We start from the raw sequence: 22,454 nt of genomic DNA on the forward strand, positions 1-22,454 counted from the left end.
ATACAGGATGCCAAGTCCCCCAAGGAGGCATGGGACACCTTGGTAAAACTCTATCAAACGAATGCCAAGGCACAAAAGATACAGTTGAAGAATGAACTTCATACTATGGAGAAAAAGAGTATGTCTGTGAATGACTATGCATTGAAGATCAAGGGTATTGTGGAATCCCTTGCATCTATTGGCGTTTCAGTAGTAGATGATGATGATAAGGTGAAAGTCTGTCTACGTGGTCTCGGGCCACAATACAAGGCGTTCAAGATGTCTATTCAGACTCGGAAAAACATTCCCAATTTCACAGATTTGGTGTCTATGTTGACTATAGAAGAGAAGAGCTTGGGTGAAGACCAACACTCTTCACAAAACAAAAATAGTTCAGAGCAACAGGCCTTCTACATGAGGTCGGGAAGAGGACGAGGTAAAGGAGGCCGTGGACGTGGTCAAGGAGGTGGCCAAACAGGTAATCAGAATTATAGCTAGCAGCAACAACAACAACAGTCCCAGAATTCACAACAACAACAACATGCAGGTGGAAGAGGCCAATTCAGAGGCAGGGGGAGTCAAAGAGGTCGTGGAAATTGGCAAAGGCAGTATAATGATACACATGGATGCTTTTATTGTGGTAATCCTGGACATGTGCAGGCAGATTGTTATAAGAAGAAGGCTGACATGCAAAATGGAAAATTGCAGCAAAACAACTATGCATCCTCGAGCAGAAACAATGAGAAGAATGAAAGGTTGTTTGTTATGTAGCATGTTGTCAATGCCTTGTCTGAAAATGTTAAAGCAGCACATAAAGATGATGTATGGTACATTGAGTCAGGTGCTTCGAACCACATGACAAGTCATGGGGAGTGGTTCAAGGAGATGAAAAACCTTGAAAGACCAGGTTTTGTGGAAATAGGGGATGACATTGCTCATCCAATTGCCCATGTTGGAGATGTGCCATTGTCTATGGAGGATGGCAAAGTGAAGTACCTTGCAGATATACTTCATGTTCCGAACATAACAAAGAATCTGGTTTCAGTTGGCTAGATAATTGAGCAGGGATTGCAGGTTGAAGACTTTAAAGACAAGTGCAGGTTGGTTGTTATGTTGAAGACTTTAAAGACAAGTGCAGGTTGGTTGCCAAAGGCAACAGAGTGGGCAGAATGTTTACATTGAATGTAAACATGCCTGAAGTGAGTATTGCGATGTTTGCAAATGGTTCAGGAATTGTTGCAAACACAGCCATTTGGCATAAAAATATTGGACATAAGAATGTGCAGAGAATGAAGTCTATGCAGACTAAAAGAATTGTGTGACAAGGCTGCCAAAGTTTAAAGTTGAAGGTATGCAGAAAATATGTGAAGCATGCCAATTTGGAAAGCAAACAAAGCATGTATTTCCACGTGACAAAAATGTGAGCAAAAAGGCACTAGATGTTGTGCATTCAGATGTATGGGGTCCTACGAAGACCATGTCTATGGGAGGCTGCAGGTATTATGTGACATTTATTGATGACCACACAAGGAAAGTGTGGGTATACTTCATGAAGGAGAAGAGTGAGGTGTTCACTCATTTTTAGAATTTCAGAGTTATGGTTGAAAAGCAAACACGGAAACATGTAAAGTGCCTAAGGTCTTATGGAGGGGGAGAGTACTTCTCCAATGAGTTCTCTGAATTTTTGCATTGAATTTTTGCAGAAGAATGGTATTCAGAGATAGTTTATATGCAGATACACTCCGTAGCAAAATGGAGTTGTTGAGCGAAAAAACAGGCACACTGCTGAGATTGTGTAAGCATTGATGGGAGAGAAGAATATGCCACATAGCTATTGGACTGAGGCTGTTTCTACAGTAGTTTACATCATGAACAAGACTCCAACTGCAGCCATACATGATGTAACTCTAGAGGAGAGGTTTACTGGCAGAAAACTTGATTTGTCTCATCTAAAAGTCTTTGGATACACTGCATATGTGCATGTGCCAAATGAGCTGAGAACCAAGCTGGATCCAAAAGCTAAAAAATGTGTGTTTATTGGGTATCCCCTTGAGCAAAAGGGATACAGGTGTTATAACCCTGCTACACGTGAGTTGAGGGTAAGAAGGGATGTTTTTGATGAGATGATCAGCTAGTATGCTGTTGAAAAAGAAGCTGTTGGGGCTGATGTGAGTGGAATGTGGTTGCACAGAATGCAAGTTAGCAATCACAGTCTTTGAGTGGACCAGGAGAGTCATCATCTAGTGGTCCAGTTGATAGACCATGGAGTGGCAGGCTACATCATAATATCAGTCCCGCAAATGTGATTAGTACATCACATAAAGGCAAAGAGAAAGTGGTTGAGCCCTTTAATATGCCTAACATTTTTGCATGGCATTCTCATGTTGATGGAGATTCTTAGCTAGAGAACACCTGGTGTAAAGAAGGCTATGGAAGCCATGAATGCAAAGCTGCAAAGATCTGGGAGAGTGAAGAAGCCTATGCAGAGGTTTACCTATAATGCTTATGTGGCACATCACTATGCATACATGGCAAAATTTTCACACCTTGGTAAGGAGAAGGGAGCTCTTCAAGGAGGCGCCTATTTCACATGTGTGGTGGAGTTTTAAACTCAAAAATATTGTGATATTTTTATCTCTCCTCTCTCCTAGATCAAACCAAATCAAAAGCAAGCAAAACTAGGTCCAAATCTTGTCCAAACTCAGCCAAACTAACCTGGAAAGTTCTAGAAACTAGTTGGGCTTGGTTAGAGGCCTCCTCACCTATAAATAGATCCTTAGCCCTTAGTAAAAAAATATGAGAACTATACCATGTCAACATTATACTGAAATAATGATATTTTCTATTATCCTCTAAAAATCCTCTACAAATTGAAGAGATTGGAGCTTCTCTCTCTCTTCAATCTTCCTTGGTGACTCCAACAACATACCAAACCAATTGACTGGTCGGGGGCCTCTAGTGTGATCAAAGAATTAAGTAATTTAATAGGAGGTAAAGTGTGGATTATTGTCTTCTTTTTCTTTAATCTCCAAATGTTTCTCTCTTCTCAACTCCTCTCAAGCTTGAGAAGCATTCAATTGAATGGATTTTTAATACAATTGAAGTTCTTTAATGAATTGTGGTGATAAAGCACATAACTTTCCATTTATGCTTAAATTAAATGTTTTTTTGAAGCATGTCTCTCTCTCCCCCAAAGAATGGTCATTCCTATGACCTATTCTATATTCAAAAGAATGTTCTCATAAAGCAATTTTCTAATCTAAAAGTAATTTCTATGCTTGTCAAATTAGAGGCCAAATAAGTGGCGTTTTAATGCTTTTATGCTATTTAATTTATGGAAAAATTAAGAATCAAGTCCATAATTGGATATTGATCCAATTAATGGTTATTCTAATCATAGGGATTATAAGATTCCTCCCCCACCCTCTCAAGATGTCCAGTATCTTCCCCTGTAATCAAATCTCTCTTCAAAAATATAAAAGATCTTGTTTCTACCAGTTTTGGCCTAGAGAGAGAAAATGTTCTAGAAAGAGAATATTCAGATTTTAAATATTTTTGGATAGAAAAATACCTCATCTTATTAAAATAAGTTCCTCTGAAATAGAAGTTCAAAAATATTTTCAGAAGATGCATTAGAAATTAAGTATAATCTGTTCAAGAGGCATTATCCTGGGGGTGAAGATTTTTTTCAAAATTTTAAATTAAGGTTCCTATGGACCAATAAGATTCATCCAAATGTAGGGAGGAGATAAATGAAGAAATAAAAGAAAAATTCCCCAAAAATGAGTAAATACTTGTGAAGATCCCGGTCTCCACCGTGCAACTGATTCAGGGTACTAGCAGCGAAAGTAGCACATCGTGCGCGGGGCAGGGGTCCCACACTCGAGGCCTCGCCCACGGATATCCAGACAAGAGACTAATCCATCGGTTTATCCAAAATCGAAACCGGAAAAACTTCCTTTACCCGGAAAGCACGGGCGATTCCACCAGGATAACTCTTAACTCTAACGTAGTCAAGATCATTACTGATCAAACTGATCCAACTACACCTCTAACGGTACTTGGTCAGATCAAGGAAGAAACTTGCACTTGGATCATTGGGATCAACGCTTTTTTTCCCATCAAGAGGCACAGCCATTAATTCCTATCCACCATAGAACAATTACTATCCGGGATTTACTTCATCTATCGTAATAATAGAAATTAAATCTCGATTTACAGATCCATCAGTCCAGCCTAACCCCATCCATTCCCATGGGTTAGCCAACCTCCCAACCACTGTAGTGATGGGATCCAATTAGGAATTTGGTTAGGTTTTGTCCCAGGTACCAGGGAAAAGAGTTCCTAGGCCCCCTAGAGCTGGAAGTTCATGCAAACATAAAACTAGTCACACCACTTACACACCCAATATGAAATTGCCTTTTTCTCAGCATCAACTAACTTTCAAACAATCCTTTAATGAAACCATTATGTCACTGATGACAATCCTCAAAGTCTCTGGTTGAATCCTTATTTCCCGTCATTCATTCATCGGTGTACTTATGGCATCATTGGCAACCAGAACGCTCACCACCTGTTCACTCATCAGGGGCCTTTTCCATAGTTCCTAGCTCATAGTAATCGGGAATATATTCATATAATAGAATGGAATCTCCGTGGAAGATCAGCAAGATCAACCCACAGATCCATATAAAAGAGCCATGGACTCATCCGTTTTGAGGACCAGCAAGGTCAATCAACCAGATCCATGCCCGGTTTCAGAAAACAACTCTTACTCCTTGTTCCAATATCTTCTACGACGCACGTGTGGGTATCTTCGGCGACCCAGAGCCCGAGCACCGTATGGTCAGCACCCTCTAGGATCCTTTGCAGGTGACCTAGCGCTTCACTCATAGGCCGCTTCCTTGGTCCCTCATCCACCGTACCGGAAGCTCACCATTTAAATCGAGGCTGGTCAAGACCTCGATCGACCTTGCTATGCGAGACGTCCTCCATTGACTCTCCGTCAGCAGTTGCAACTTTATCAATTCGGTCTTCATGACCTTAATCCTCAAGACGGTCAAAATGCTTCCCCAGCATTCTTGACATAAAACAGTCATTTACAAACAATCACAATTACAGTTTCTATAACGAACTCTCGTCTTTCCACATTATCCACTCTCGGACCACATTACTTATTCCACATTCCATTCAATGTGTACTCGTTCTCATCCATTCACTCATATAGACTACACATTATCTCACATACACCTTCATATTCATTATTCTACATACATATCCATCATTCGTACGTCCACATCATACATCCAATTTCACATTCATACATACGCATCTACATGCATACATCCACATCCACATTCATACATCCATACTTCCATTTCCACATCCACACATCCACATTCACATTCATACATCCACATTCACATGCATACATCCATTTTCACATCCTCATTCATACATCCACATTCACATACATACATCCACATCCATACATCCACATCCACCTCTTCATTCACATTCACATCCATACATCCACGTCTACATATATACATCCATTTTCACATCCTCATTCATACATCCACACTTCCATTTTCACATCCACACATCCATATTCACATTCATACATCCATATCTACATTCATACATCCATATTACATCCATTCATGCCCTAACACATCTTATCCCATCAGATACACTCTCTACCTCATTCCATACACATCTTAACACATCCTAACTCATCTTAACACATTCTATCACATCTCATACACCTCTTATCATATCCTATCACATCTCATACACATCTTATCACATCTTTTCACATCTTATCACTTCCCATACACATCTTATCACATCTTTTCACATCTTGACTCGTCTTATCACATCCTAACTCATCTCATATGCATATTATCACATCTTATCACATCTCATACACCTCTTATCACATCCTATCACATCTCATATCTATTTATAGAATACAAGAGAATTCTTATATTTGATATAAGATTTCTTTACACATTTATTTATGCATAAATTCTATTTAAGGAGATTAATAATTTCGAAGTAAAAATCAATCTTTTATGCATCTTCCTATGCATAAATTAATTTTAAATGAAATTGACACTTTTGAATTAAATTTCAATCTTTTATGCATTTTCCTATGCATAAATTCAATTTAGATGAGAATGACACTTTTGAATTAAAAATCAATCTTTTATGCATCTTCTTATGCATAAGTTCAATTTGGTAGGAATTACACTTTTAGAATAAAAGAATTTCTCTTATGCATCTAAGTTATGCATAAAATCCATTTATGATGAAAATCACACTTTTAGTATAAAAAGAATATCTTTTATGCATACCTCTATACATGAAATCCAATATGATAAAAGTAACACTTTTACAATAAAATAATCAACTTTTATGCATACCTCTATGCATGAAATTCAAATATGATAAAAGTCACACTTTTATAATAAAATAATCAACTTTTTTGCATACCTCTATGCATGAAATTCAAATATGATAAAAGTCACACTTTTATAATAAAATAATCAACTTTTATGCATACCTCTATGCATGAAATTCAAATATGATAAAAGTCACACTTTTATAATAAAATAATCAATTTTTATGCATACCTTTAAATATGATAAAAGTCACACTTTTATAATAAAATAATCAACTTTTATGCATACCTTTATGCATGAATTCAAATATGATAAAAGTCACACTTTTATAATAAAATAATCAACTTTTATGCATACCTCTATGCATGAAATTCAAATATAATAAAAGTCACACTTTTATAATAAAATAATCAACTTTTATGCATACCTTTATGCATGAAATTCAAATATAATAAAAGTCACACTTTTATAATAAAATAATCAACTTTTATGCATACCTCTATGCATGAAATTCAAATATGATAAAAGAAACACTTTTATATTAAAATAATAATCTTTTATGTATACCTCTATGCATGAAATCTAAATATGATAAAAGAAACACTTTTATATAAAATAATTATCTTTTATGCATACCTCTATGCATGAAATCCAAATATGATAAAAGAAACACTTTTATATTAAAATAATAATCTTTTATGCATACCTCTATGCATGAAATCCAAATATGATAAAAGAAACACTTTTATATTAAAATAATAATCTTTTATGCATACCTCTATGCATGAAATCCAAATATGATAAAAGAAACACTTTTATATTAAAATAATAATCTTTTATGCATACCTCTATGCATGAAATCCAAATATGATAAAAGTAACACTTTTATAATAAAATAATCATCAATTATGCATAACATAAAAATCAATTTCTCCATGATTACAATAAAATTCTTTCAAATAATCTAGATGATAATTCCTAGAATATAGTAGGAAGTTCTCTTTTCATGCTTTGAATGAAATTATTTTATGTGTAATTTTTATAAAAATTTTGCCATAGCTCCGCTACTATGACTGATAAATCTCAATTTATTTTGAATGATAAAGCTTATCATTAAGGAAATGATTAGAATGATCCCTAATTGGATCATTAACCCAATAATGGATTGAATCATCAATATTCATGAAATACATAAACTAAAAGCATAGAAAAAAGCCATTTGGCCTCAAGCATAGATTAATCTTGGATTAAGGAAAAGCTTTATGAAAAGCTTCATTTGGATTGAGAATGGGTCATGAGTATGACCATTTCTTGAGTGAGAGAGAGAAATTACATAAAACCATTTGAATTAAGCATGAATGAAAATTTATGTAATTCTTAACTATCATTAATCAATTAACTTCAATAGCATTCATCAAATTATATAACTCTTCACTACCATTCATCAATTAACTTCAATAGCATTCAAAAACCATTCCAATTAAGCTTCTCAAGCTTGATAGGGGTTGAGAAGAGAGAAGCATTGAGAAATTATAGAAAAGATCAAAATTCACCATTTACCTTACAAATTGCTTGATTCTTTGTTCATGGTAGAGGCCCCCAACCAATCAATTGGTTAAGTATGTTGATGGAGCCACCAATGGGGATTGAAGAAAGAGGGAAGCTCCAATAATTTGGAGAGAATTTTAGAGAATAGTAGAAATTAGCATTATTTCAACATAACTCTAGTATAGTAAAATTCTTCTATTTTTTTCAAAGGATTCATGTTCTATTTATAGGAGAGGGAAGTTCTAACCAAAGCTAACTGATTTCTAGAATTTTCTAGATTTTAGTTTGGTTGAATTTGGACTAGATTTGGACCTAGTTTGGTTCCTTTTTGATTCGGTTTGGTTCCATTTTGACTTGGTTTGGTTCAAGAGAGAGGAGAGATAAAAATATCACAATATTTTTGAGTTTAAAACTCATTCAAGCATGTGAAGTATGCACCTCCTTTAATGGACTCCCCTTCCTTACATATGTGTCAAAATGGAATCATTATATCCAAAATATCTCATATTTTTAATATTGCTCATAGTTTTTTACTAATAAACCTTGTACATTTTCAACTCTTCATCTTGTGTGAGCATTTACTCATTTTTAGATACCCAAAATATCTCGTATTTTTAATATTGCTCATAGTTTTTTAACTAATAAACCTTGTACATTTTCAACTCTTCATCTTATGTGAGCATTTACTCATTTTTGGATACCCAAAATATCTCATATTTTTTATATTTCTCATAGTTTCTTACTAAAGACAGAGACAAGATCTTTTATATTTCTAAAGAGGGGATTGATTACAGGGGAAGATGCTGGACATCTTGAGAGTCTGGGAAGGAATCTTACAATACTCACATAAGATGAAGAGTTGACTAAGGACAAGATTAAATTTAGTTAAAAAAGGGAGATATTTAGTAGTAATGATGTATTTTTGACACCTCTGCATGGGAAAATTTCCCTCATGAAGAGGGCGCCTATTTCACATGCTTGAATGAGTTTTAAACTCCCAAATAATGAGATATTTTCATCTCTCCTCTCTCCTGTTTCAACTAGATCCAAAAAGCGACCAAAAATGACCCAAAAATCTTCAAAAATTGACCAAACTGATCTGGAAAATTCTAGAATCAGTTGCCTTGGTTAGAGGCTCACTTTTTCCTATAAATAGAAGCCCTCCCCTTTGTTGAAACTTAATAGTGTTTTATGCACTGTTACTCTGCTCCTCCCAAGCCAAGAACTGTGAATTTATTAATAATTCACTAGTTTTTGACATTTCCCTCTTCCAAAGATTGGTGGCCACTCTTGTTACAAACAAGAGTTGAATCCTCAAACCATCAAGACAAAGGAAAGCTCCAAGAAATTATGTAAGTAGAGATTCTTGTATTTTTCTTTATTGATTTTATGTTTTTCTAATGTTTATGACTGCTTGAAGTGATAAATGGATGTAATGCCTTGATCGAAAGGCTTTTCCCTCTCTCTTCTTAGAATCAACCCTTCTTTATCCTAATTAAGTGAAAATTATTAGAATTAAACTTTTTATAATGTTTTCTCTTTGATAAGTGAATTTTGATTAGTATAGATTACTTTAAATCAATTAGAGTTAATTTTTAAGACAAAATTAAGTAGAAAAAATTAAAAAATGGTCATCCATACAAAGGAGGTTATGGTGAATTTTTGGAAAATAAGAATTATCTTTTATTATGCTAAAAGAGTAATTCCTATCAATTCTATACTCTAAAAGTGTCATTTTTATGCATAGAAGATGCATATTGATTATTATTAATCTTATGCATAAAGGAATAATTTTCTTTTATTATGAAAGTGTTACTTTCATCAAAATAGATTTTTATGCATAAAGGAATAATTTTCTTTTATTATGAAAGTGTTACTTTCATCAAAATAGATTTTTATGCATAAAGGAATAATTTTCTTTTATTATGAAAGTGTTACTTTCATCAAAATAGATTTTTAGGCATAAAAGATTATGTTTTTATTATAAAAGTGTTACTTTTATCATAATTGATTTTCATGCATAGAGGTATGCATAAAAGATTATTATTTTATTATAAAAGTGTTACTTTTATCATATTTGATTTTCATGCATAGAGGTATGCATAAAAGATTATTATTTTATTGTAAAAGTGTTACTTTTATAATATTTGATTTTCATGCATAGAGGTATGCATAAAAGATTATTATTTTATTGTAAAAGTGTTACTTTTATCATATTTGATTTTCATGCATAAAATATTATTATTTTATTATAAAAGTGTTACTTTTATCATATTTGATTTCATGCATAGAGGTATGCATAAAAGATTATTATTTTATTGTAAAAGTGTTACTTTTATCATATTTGATTTTCATGCATAAAGGTATGCATAAAAGATTATTATTTTATTATAAAAGTGTTACTTTTATCATATTTGATTTTCATGCATAGAAGTATGCATAAAAGATTATTATTATTTTAATAAAAGTGCTACTTTCATCATAAATGATTTTATGCATAAATTAGATGCATAAAAGAAATTCTTTTATATTAAAAGAGTGATTTTCATCATAAATGATTGTATGCATAATCATATGCATAAAATATTTTTTTTTATATTAAAAGAGTGATTTTCATCATAAATGATTTTATGCATAAATAGGATGCATAAGAAAAATTCTTTTATTCTAAAAATGTAATTCCTACTAAATTGGATTTATGCATGGAAAGATGCATAAAGAAATCTATTTTTAGTTCAAAAGAGTTATTTTCATCAATTTTGATTAAGATAGGAATGGATGTTATGTGAAGTGAATGAATCCGATGTGATGGGATAGAAAATGATGTATCTGGTCAAGAATGGATACACATATGATTTGGAATTGGATTAAGTAATATGGATTGATATGGAATAATGTGGAATGACGAGAGTTCAATATAGAAACTATATTTGTAAACTGTTTGCAAATGACTATTTTATGTCAAAGATGCTGGGGAAGCATTTTGACTGTCTTGAGTATGTGATCGTAGTAGAGACCTACGTGATAAAGTTGCAACAGCTGACAGAGAGTCAATGGAGGACGTCTCGCGTAGCAAGGTTGGCCGAGGTCTTGACCAGCCTCGGTTTGTTTTAAATGGTGAGCTTCCGGTACGGTGGATGAGGGACCAAGGAAGCGGCCTATGAGCGAAGCGCTAGGTGACCTGCGAAGGATCCTAGAGGGTGCTGACCATATGGTGCTCGGGCTCTGGGTCGCCGAAGATACCCACACGTGTGTTGTGGAAGATATTGGAATAAGGAGTAAGACACTACAAGGGATTGGGCTCATACCCGCGCTCCTAGCTGCTAAAAATGACTTGTGAAAAAAAGTAGCGGGCCCGTGTATCAGCACGTGTATCATCGCGGCTAGAGACATGCGTGTAAAAGCGCGTGTATAGGACTGCTCAGACGCTGGGCGTATACACGCGTTCTGTCAGTTCAGATGCATTTAGACGCGTTGATACAAGCGTCTATACACGCGTTTTGTTACTTTAGATGCGCTTATACACGCGTATTTCTCAGATTTGACGCATTTATATATACGTGTTTTACAGATTTTCCGCGTATATACACGCGACTTTAAGCAGTTCTGACGCGTTTATACACGCAAACAGAGAGCAAAAAAAAATATCCAGAGAGTGCTATTTGGTGCCTGAATGCTGTTCGAGCATTCCAGCACCCAATAACACTCTCTGGAATTTTTTTTTTGTGCATTAGACCATCCATGAAGAACATATCCATGAGGAAGATTAAGACAAGAACGACATGAATGCATACATTGTCAATACATGATTCAAGACAGACATGAATGTAATACTATTGATCCACGATTTAATATTACTATCAAAATTTCACACATATATACAAGAGAGTCCATATCTCGAAGTAGCCCATGGCTTCAGTTTACAAAAAAATATATACAACCACATCCTCAATATGGAATGTGATACTATAAGTCTGAGTACTACTCAGACCCAGATGATGACTCGGTGCTCCCTCCATGCTCAGATGAGCTCACATCGGTCAGAATGTCCGATGAGTAGTGCTCACGTCCACCCTCTGCAGTGGCGGCGGGTGGATCATCACCAGCTTGTGCCTGTTCAAGTAATATATAGTATATAAGTATATATATATGTAATTCAATAAACCAAAATCATTCGTTTAGAGTTTTCAAGTACCTGTCGACCGTATGGTCTCATGGCCATCTCAAACTGCGAGTCCATAATACGTCCCTTGGCTTTGAAGATGGCCCACGTGTCACGTCTGCTATGTCGGCGAGCATACGCAGCATCGTGGGTTGTGGGCTTCCTCCCCGTAACCTGTCGCTGTATCATAATCAACACAATTTGTAAGATTAAAACAATCATAGAATCAATGAATTAAGTAAACAATCAAATAAAGTGGCAAGATACTTACGAACTCTGCCTCCCATGACTCGATGCCGCCAGATCCGAAATGCGAAGATCCAATGGTCTCCATCTGGATCCGTCGTGCCTCCACATGCTGCCTGCTCTTCACGCCACCCTCTGCTCGTTTCTTTGCCTCCTTCCACTCGCGTTTGTGCGCAGTGGTGGCAGGTTTCTTGGCAGGATAGCCACCCGCAGCTACATTTAGCCCATCATCATACGCGAGTTTTTTAAGGTGAGATCTTTTATTACTTAAGATCTCCCTTATTCGCGTCCTTCCCCATACATCCGAGAATGTAGCATGTGGGGGATTGGGGTACCGACTATGTACAGCCTCTATCACCTCCCCAACTAATCGGCTATTTTGATCTTTAAATTTAATAAAACAATTTCTATACAAGTTTGATACTACCCCAGGCATGTACTCCATTACCTCCCTCCCCCTCGCATCCATCACTATCCCGCCCCTATCCGTCACATCATAGCAGATCACTCCCTCCACCTCTCTCATCTCCTCCTCTTCCGAACTGTCTCCTCTAACTCTTCTCTCTCTATCTCCTCCTCTTCTCTCTCATCTCTTCCTCTTCCGAACTGTCTCCTCTAACTCTTCTCCCTCTATCTCCTCTCTCACTGCGTGCCCTACTACCTCCCCCACCTCCCCCACCAAAGCACCCGCCGCATCCTCCACTCCCACTCTTCCTACTGCTGCGGGTGGAGTCACGACTGGGGGATTATCTACGTGACGGTGACTGTGAGCCCTGACGTGACGGTGGCTTTGAGGGAGCACGTGATGGTGGCTATGAGGGAGCACGTGATGGTGCCTAGGAGGGTGTGCGTGAGTGTGTTTGGGACGAGGTATGTCTCCTCGGTGGACGTGGAAGAGGAGAAGCTGCATGCCGTCTCGTCGGACTCGTAGGCATAGACGGCACTGGAGTGCCCTGGATACTCGCGGTAGGGGTATAGACACCAGGCATGGAAGGAGGGGGATGGGCATACATGTACTCTGTAAGCTCAACTGGACCAGGATGGCGCCCAAAATGATTTAGCATCTCCATCAGCCAATTGTTGTACGCAAATGGATCGGATGAAGAACTTGGAATATCCATAAAGAATCTGCAAAAATAATCCTCATGTACATCATGGGCTGTCTCTTGACCCACACAAATATCATCATTCAAGTCACCTATTAGCCTGCAAACCATAGAAACAAGAAACGCAGTCTCGTGTATACACCCGTCCAGAAACGCGTGTATATCCGCGTGAACACTCTGTGCAGATAGGATACACGCGTTTATACACGCGACCTGCGTAAAAAAATTTTTGAATTAAAGCGACCGACCTCCGACAATGTGTCCTTATAAAAGGCCCACTGTCGCCCCTGTCAAAATCAATCACCCAAAATCGTGTGCACAGAAGCAAAAGGACGGAGACAAACCCAAAAAGCAAAGAGAAAATAGCATAAACAAATCTGAGGAAGGAGACAAGGCAAAGGACAAACTGACTTACCTCTGAAAAAGTGAGTCTTCTTTCTTGGTCGGTTTCCTCCCGTGTGTGCTTCTTCTCTGCTCCCTCCTTGCACTTAGGTTTCGTTTCTGTTGAAAGAGGCGAAAACGAAAAAGAACAGATATGTTAGTTCAAAATCTTTATTTGGGGAAGGTGGGCTATTTTTAGTTTAAACAGATCGTCGCGTTTATAAACGTGTGTATGTTTGCGTGTATGATAATTTAGCTGCGTTTATACACGCGTTTTGTAGGAATTACCCGTATTAATACACGCAATTTTTAGAAAATAGCCGCGTTAATACACGCAATTTTTAGGAAATAGCCGCGTTAATACACGCGATTTTTATACTTTCATTAATAACATATTATGATTTTGTGTTTTCTCGTTTGTACATAGGATGTCATCAACCTCCTCAAGCAGTTCTGGGGAAGATGAGACAATGCATCATCGTAATCACGATGTGTGGTTGGGACAACGGATCAAATGTATATGTTATCGATGTCAAGGATGCATTGTACGAGCACATCGAATTACCTTGAATCACATCTCCATGTATGGAGAATGGAATCAAACAGGTTTAGAGGTGAGTAGATGTAAATTGATGGTATTCAAATGACTCATGGTATCCAAATTAAATTAATAGAGTTGTAATATATAAACTCTAATTGAAGCAGGATGCAGTACCACACCCTAACATGGTGCCCTACGCGTGACGAGAGCACGCAAAGCGTCGACGAGATGATGCTAGAGCTTCGGGATCTATTGTCAGAGATGAGTGGGAAAGGGATGACAATAGCCCTGCACCCCACGAAGTTGTGGAAGAGGAAGTGTTTGATGATATGGTGCGGAATCTTTTTAAGGATGATCCCAAAGGTATGGACGATGATGATATGGAACAAGAGCATCTTTACAAGGCTTCATCGACACCGGTTTTTGAAGGGTGCACATTCTCTATTTTACGTGCTTCACTTGAACTACTCAATATACAAACAGTTTATGGATGGAGCAATGCAAGTCTTGACGCATTATTGAAGTAAGCATTCTAACTTACAAATTTGAATTAGTGGTTTAAGGTTTAAGATTTAAGACTAATTATAATTGATGATATTGGATACAGGCTATTATCAAACATGCTTCCAAAGGGAAATAGACTACTCACCTCAAGAGACATAGCGAGGCGCTATGTGATCTCTTGGAGGATTGGATTATGATCCATGTTGATTGGCTGCATGAGGAAATGGAGAGAGCAGAGAGCGACGAGGGGCTGCATATCACGGTGGAAGAATGGGAGTATGCACGAGGATGCATGTTAAAGGTACATAGAACTAATGTTTTGCATTAGTTGTAAGTGATTTACTTTTAATATTTATTCACATTGCTTACACAAATATTGCTTCTATTTTGGTCTAGTGCACTATGTTCAATGCTATATGGTGTGAAGGCAACATTTTTGAACACAAAGAATTGATGAAAAGAGGAATACACAAGATTGCAGTGTCATTAGTAGCTTTGAGGGAGCTAATGGAAAAATGGATGATTATTGTGGCACAATCCAAGACATATTTAGGCTTGACTTTCGTCGCTTCTTTGTGTATGTTTTGGATGTCAAATGGCAAATGAACGTGGTGGAAAAAGGGCCTGATGCAACGATAAAACGCCATGCAAGTGGCTATGTAACTATTGACTCTACAAAGTTTTGGCAAACAAAGAAAGATAGGCTCGTATTGCCACAACAATGTGAGCAGGTATGCATTTTTTTACTAATGTGTTTCATGTACATATATATCTAAGCTCGCGTACCCCTTGACTTTTGATATGCTAATTAATTACTGTAGTATGTGTATTTGAGTAGGTTATCTATCTACCAATGGTGCATGACATTAAATGGTGGTACGTCATCCCTATTGCACCACGTTCCAAAGTGATGTATAATACATTCACTGATATGGAGCATATGGAGGATGTAACAAGCCGCAATGAAGATGATGTCAAACATGCCAATGAAGATGTTGTGATCGATGATCAAGAAATAAGAGATGATCATGATAATGAGGTTGAGCGTGCCATTTCTCATGATCATGAGAATGACCCTACCATTGAGGATGATGGTGATGTTGATGAGGATGATCAAGACATCGATACCATTATCAATGGAGTACAGAATATCGATAGTGGAATAAATTTAATCGTAGCCTTACAAATTGATCAAATGGATATTGATGTTGATCGTTTGGCAAGGATGGATCTTATTGAAGATTAGATCGAACCCTAACCAATTCGTCACTGTATCGTTCTAAATTGATGACATTTCTATTGTATGTGTTGTCTTTTAATTATCATCTCATATGCATGATTTATTTTTGAATATATTTCATTGTTGTAAATGCATGTAGTGGGATTGTGTAATGATATATACTGTAATGTACTATGAGATGGTTTAAAGAAAATAGTTTTTAATTTTGTAAAGGAATTCAGTTTTTCTTCAGTTTTTCTTTACCAAGCGTGTATTAATGCGTGTATGGCAACGTGTATTGATGCGTATATTATTGCGTGTATATAAACGCGCTTATACATGCGCTGATAAATGCAAATATACACGCGAATTTAAATGTCAAAATACATGCGTCCGATTCTATTCAAATACATGCACGACCATACACGCGCTCGTAGTTTATCACGTGTATGAAACGCGTGTATGGCTGCATTGTCTTGTAGTGAGAGTTGTTTTCTGAAACTAGGCATGGATCTGGTTGATTGACCTTGCTGGTCCTCAACGGATGAGTCCATGGCTCTTTTATATGGATCTGTTGGTTGATCTTGCTGATCTTCCACGGAGATTCCATTTTGTTATGTGAATATATTGCCTGTTACTATGAGCTAGGAACTATCGAAAAGGCCCCTGAGTGAATAGGTGTTGAGTGTTCTAGTTGCCAATGATGCCATAAGTACACCGATGAATGAATGATTAGAAATATGGATTCAACCAGAGATTTTGAGGATAGTGATCAATGACATAATGGTTTCATTAAAGGATTGTTTTAAAGTTAGCTGATGTTGAGAAAAAGGCAATTTCATATTGGGTGCGTAAGTGGTGTGACTAGTTTTATGTTTGCATGAACTTCTGGCTAGGGGGCCTGGGAACTCTTTTCCTTGGTACCCGGGACAAAACCTAACCAAATTCCTAATTGGATCCCATCACTATAGTGGTTGGGCGGTTGGCTAACCCATGGGAGGCTGGACTGATGGATCCGTAAATCGAGACTCAATTTCTGTTTAGTTCGATATAGATGAAGTAAATCCCGGACAAAAATTGTTCTATGGAAAAAGGATCAACGACTATGCCTCTCGATGAGGAAAAAAGCATTGGTCTCTATGATCCAAGTGCAATCTGTCCCTTGAATCTCACTATGGAACTTATGAGTTTGGTCAGATCAATTCAGTTAAGTAAGGATTTTGACTACATTAGGGAAAAGCTATCCTGGTGGAATCACCCGTGCTTTCTGGGCAGCAAGAGAAGTTTTTCCAAGTTCGGTTTGGAAGAATCGATGAATTAGTCACCTGTCCGGATATCCGTGGTGGGCGAGGCCCCGAGTGTGGGACCCTGTCCCACGCAAGATGTGCTACTTTCGCTGCTAGCACCCCGAATTCGTTGCGCGGTGGTGAGAGGGATCTTACAGGATTATTCTTACTAAACTTTATGCTTTCAAATTATTTCAGTAATAGTAGTGCAGCTATGGCAAAATTTCTGAAAAAAATAACACATAAATCATTTTCATTCATAATATGAAAAGAGGACTTCCTACCATATTCTAGGATTAATCATCCTAGATTAATTGAATGAGTCTCATTTTTTCTTGAAAAATTTGATTTTTATGGTTATGCATAAATAGTAATTAGCAAAAGAGAAATTTGTAGTATTTCATTTTTTTTTGTTAAAGAGGAATTCCTATGACATTTGGAATTCCATCATTGAGATGGGAAAAGAGAAATTCCTAGCATATTGGAATTATTGGATAATTCATTTAAAGTCAAAGATGAATTTTAGATAAATTTATTTTTATCTATGAGAAATATTTTTATGTAAAAAGAGGAGTTTCTATCACATTTGGAATTCCACCATTTAGATGGGAAAAGAGAAATTCCTAGCATATTTAATTAATGGGTATTTTATTGTAGATGAAATTACTTTATGAGAAATATTTGATGATAAAAGAGGAATACCCATGACATTGGAATGCAATTAATTAAATGCAAAAAGAGGAATTCCCATGGTGATAAGAGGTGTATGGGATGTGATAGAATGTGAATGGATGTGATAAGATGTGTAGGGGATGTGATAGGATGTGATAAGATGAAAATAGGATGTGATAAGATGTGTATGTGGAAGAATGGATGTCGATGTGTATGTGGAAGAATGGATGTGGATGTGTATGTGTGGAAGAATGGATGTCGATGTGTATGTGCAAGAATGGATGTGGTTCTGTATGTGGAAGAATGGATGTGGATGTGTATGTGAAAGGATGTGATATCGATGTGAGTGGAATGAATGAGATGTGATGTGATGTGAATCGGGATGTGAATGAATGAGATGTGATGTAAATTGAGATAGATGTGAAATGAATGAGATGTGATTGGATGTGAATATGGGTTGATGCGAGTGGATGAGATGTGATGAGAATAAATGAGTAAAGATGTGATGAGATGGAAAATGATGTGATTGGATGAGAATGGGTATACATATGAATTGGATATCAATTAAGTAATGTGGACAGATGTGGAACAATGTGAAAGACGAGAGTTCATTATGGGAACTATATTTATGACCTATTTTTAAATGACTGTTTTATGTCAAAAATGCTGGGGAAGCATTTTTGACCGTCTTGTGAATGAGGTCATGGTGACCTAACTGATAAAGTTACAATAGCAGAAGAAGAGTCAATGGTGGAGGACGTCTCGTGTAGCAAGGTTAGCCAAGGTCTTGACCAGCCTCAGTTTGATTTAAATGGTGAGCTTTCGGTACGGTGGATGAGGGACCAAGGAAGCGGCCTATGAGTGAAGCGCTAGGTCACCTACTACGAAGGATCCTAGAGGGTGTTGACCATACGGTGCTTGGGCTCTGGGTCACCAGGATGCCCACACGTGCGTCAGGGAAGATATTGGAATAAGGAGTAAGAGTTATTTTCTGAAACCGGGCATGGATCTGGTTGATTGACCTTGCTCGTCCTCAACGGATGAGTCCATGGCTCTTTTATATGGAGCTGATGGTTGATCTTGCTGATCTTCAACGGAGATTCCATCTTGATTTTCATAAGTGATTATATTATCAGGTACTATGAGCTAGGAACTATCAAAAAGGTCCCTGAGGGATAGGTGGTGAGCGTTCTGGTTGCCAATAGGTACATCGATGAAGAAATGATTGGAAATTAGGATTCAACTAGATATTTTGGAGGATTATGATCAATGACACTATGGTTTCATTAAATGATTGTTTTAAAGATAGCTGAATTTGTGAAAAAGGCAATTTCATATTGGATGTGTAAGTGGTGTGACTGGCGTTAAATTTGCATGAATATCCGACTAGGGGGCCTATGAACTCTTTTCTCTGGTACCCAGGATAAAACCTAACCAAATTCCTAATTGGATCCCATCACTACAGTGGTTGGGTGGTTGGCTAACCCATGGGACTGGATGGGGTTAGAGGCTGGATTGATGGATCTGTAAAATAGACTCAATTTTGTTATAGTACGATAGATGAAGTAAATCCCGGATAGTAATTATTCTATGCAAAAAGAATCAACAGCTGTGCCTCCCGATGGGGAAAAAAGCATTGGTTTCTATGATTCAAGTGCAAGTTTCTTCCTTGATCTGACCAAGTGACTCATAGGTTTGGTCGGATCAGTTTGGTCCGTAATGACCCTGACTACATCAGAGTACAAATATCCTGGTGGAATCGCCCGTGCTTTTTGGTAGGGGGAAGTTTTTTTGGGTTTGGTTTTTAAGAAACCAAGGGATTAGTCTCTTGACCGGATATCCATGGGCGAGGCCCCAAGTGAGGGATCCTACCCCGTGCAATAAGTGCTACTTCCGTTGCTAGCACCCCCGAATCCGTTGCACGGAGGGGGCCGGGATCTTTCAAACCTTCCCTTTGCCTTTCCGTGATGTACCAACAACTACATTTTCAGGATTGGTATTTTGACGCAGCTTGCCACTCCATGGTCTATCAACAAACCCAACACAAGATGACTCTCTTGGTCCACTCAATGACTGTGATTACTGACTTGCATTCTGTGCAATTACATTTCCAATTACATTAACCCTATTAACATCTTTCTCAGTAGCATAGCAGCTACTCATTTCAGTAAACACAACTACTCTCAACTCACGTGTAGTAGGGTTATAGCATCTATATCCCTTTTTCTCAAGGGAATATCCAATAAACACACATTTTTCTACCTTTGGGTCTAGATTTGTATGCAACTCAACTGGAAAATTCACATAGGCAATACATCCAAAAACTTTCAAGTGAGACAAATCAGGTTTCTTTTGCCACTGAATTTCTCCTCTGTTACATCATGTATGGCTACAGTAGGGGTCCTATTCATGATATAAATTGTTGTGGAAACAACTTCATCCCAATAGCTATGTGGTATATTCTTCTCTATCATCAATGCTTGTGCTATCTCTGCAATGTGCCTATTTTTTCACTCAAAAAATCCATTTTGATGCGGAGTGTATCTACATGTAAACTGTCTCTAAATGCCATTCTTCTGCAAGAAATCATAGAACTCATTGGATAAGTACTCTCCCCCTCCATCTAGCCTTAGGCACTTCACATGTTTTCATGGCTACTTTTCATCTAACCTTAGGCACTTCACATGTTTTCATGTCTACTTTTCAGCCCCATCACTCTGTAATTCTGAAAATGAGTGAAAAATTCACTCTTCTCCTTCATGAAATACGCCCGCACTTTCCTTGTGTGATCACCATCAATGAATGTTACATAATACTGTAGGCAGCCACCCTTAGACATAGTTTCTGAAGGACCCCATACATGTGAATGCACCAAATCTAGTACAATCCTGCTCACATTTGTGTCATGTGGAAACGCATGCTTTGTCTACTTTCCAAATTGACATGCTTCACATACTTTTTGCATACCATCAACCTTAAACTTAGGCAGCCCTTTCATTATTTCTTTAGTCTGCATAGACTTCACTCTTTGCACATTTACACTTTTGATTCTCTTTTGCCAAATGTCTGTATTTGTAATAACTCCTAAACCCTCTGCAAACATTGCAACTTTAACTTTATATGCATATTTACATCTAGTGTAAACATTCTTTGCACTCTATTATCTTTTGCAACCAACCTTTGTGTTTAAAGTCTTTGACATAACAACCATCAGGGTTAAACCGTACTTGAAAACCCTGCTCAATCATCTGGCCAATAGAAACTAGATTCTTTGTAATATTTAGAATGTGAAGTACATCTGCAAGATACTTTACCTTACCATTCTGCATAGACAATGGCACATTTCCAACATGCGCAATTGGATGAGTAGTATCATCCCCTATTTCAACAAAACCTGGCTTTTTTAGGATTTTCCTTATCCTTGAACCACTCACCATCATGATTGGTCATGTGGTTTAAAGCACCTAAATCCACATAATGTACATCATCATTGCATAATCATCATTGCATACGAATACATCATTTTCTAACAAAGCATTAACCACAGGTTACATAACAAACAACCTTTCATTGTCCTCATTACGTCGGCTAGAGGATGCATAATTATTTTACTGCACTTTTCCACTTCTCATGTCATTTTGCTTCTTATAGCAGTCTACGTGCGCATGCCCAGATTTGCCACAGTAAAAACAACCTCGTGTATCATTTTGCTACCTTTTCCAATTTCCATGACCTCTTTGACTCCCCCTGCCTCCTCTGAACTAGCCTCTTCCACTTGTGTATTGTTGTTGTGATTCATGGGATTGACCATAATTTTGATTATCTATTTGGCCACCACCTTGGCAACCATGGCCTCGGCCTCTAGCTCATCCTCTACCTGCACTTATGTAGAAGGCTTCTTTCTCTGAACTGCCTTTGTTTTATGAAGACTGGTCTTCATAAAAACAAAGACTTGTTTCTCTGAACTGCCTTTGTTTTATGAAGACTGGTCTTCACCCAAACTCTTTTCTTCAATGATTAGTATTGACACCAAATGTGTAAAGTTGGGAATGTTCTCTTGAGTCTCAATAGATGTCTTAAATGCCTTATATTGTGACCCGAGACCATGTAGACATACTTTCATCTTATCACTATCATCAACATAAACACCAATAGATGCAAGACATTCTAGAAGGCCCTTGACCATCAAGGCATAATCATTCACATACATGTTTTTCTTCTCCACAGTATGAAGCTCATTATTTAACTAAAGCTTTCTTGCCTTGGTGTTAGTTTCATAAAGCTTCACCAAGGTGTCCAAAAAAAGGACAATATAGTTTCCCTATAGCTCCGTTCCCATGAAGACAACTCCTCATCGGAGTTTGTTTGTCGATGCCTCTTGAAGAGCTCCCGACAAGGGTGTA

The 22,454-nt window shown here is 37.3% G+C and overlaps 1 protein-coding gene across 1 annotated transcript in view; it reads left to right on the plus strand.

Annotated features, from left to right (window-relative positions):
* The first annotated feature begins 15,389 nt into the window (after positions 1–15,389).
* LOC147625201 (uncharacterized) overlaps positions 15,390–22,454 on the plus strand; it is a 46,634-nt gene continuing 39,569 nt past the window's right edge. Inside the window, exons 1-2 of the mRNA XM_086817956.1 lie at positions 15,390–15,605; positions 15,713–16,015. Coding sequence (XP_086674082.1) covers positions 15,390–15,605; positions 15,713–16,015 — 519 coding nt within the window. The remainder of the gene's footprint in view (positions 15,606–15,712; positions 16,016–22,454) is intronic.

The sequence above is a fragment of the Cibotium barometz genome, chromosome 24, assembly GCF_041138505.1.
Source record: "Cibotium barometz isolate CiBa-2024 chromosome 24, ASM4113850v1, whole genome shotgun sequence".
NCBI classification, from domain to species: Eukaryota; Viridiplantae; Streptophyta; class Polypodiopsida; order Cyatheales; family Cibotiaceae; genus Cibotium; species Cibotium barometz.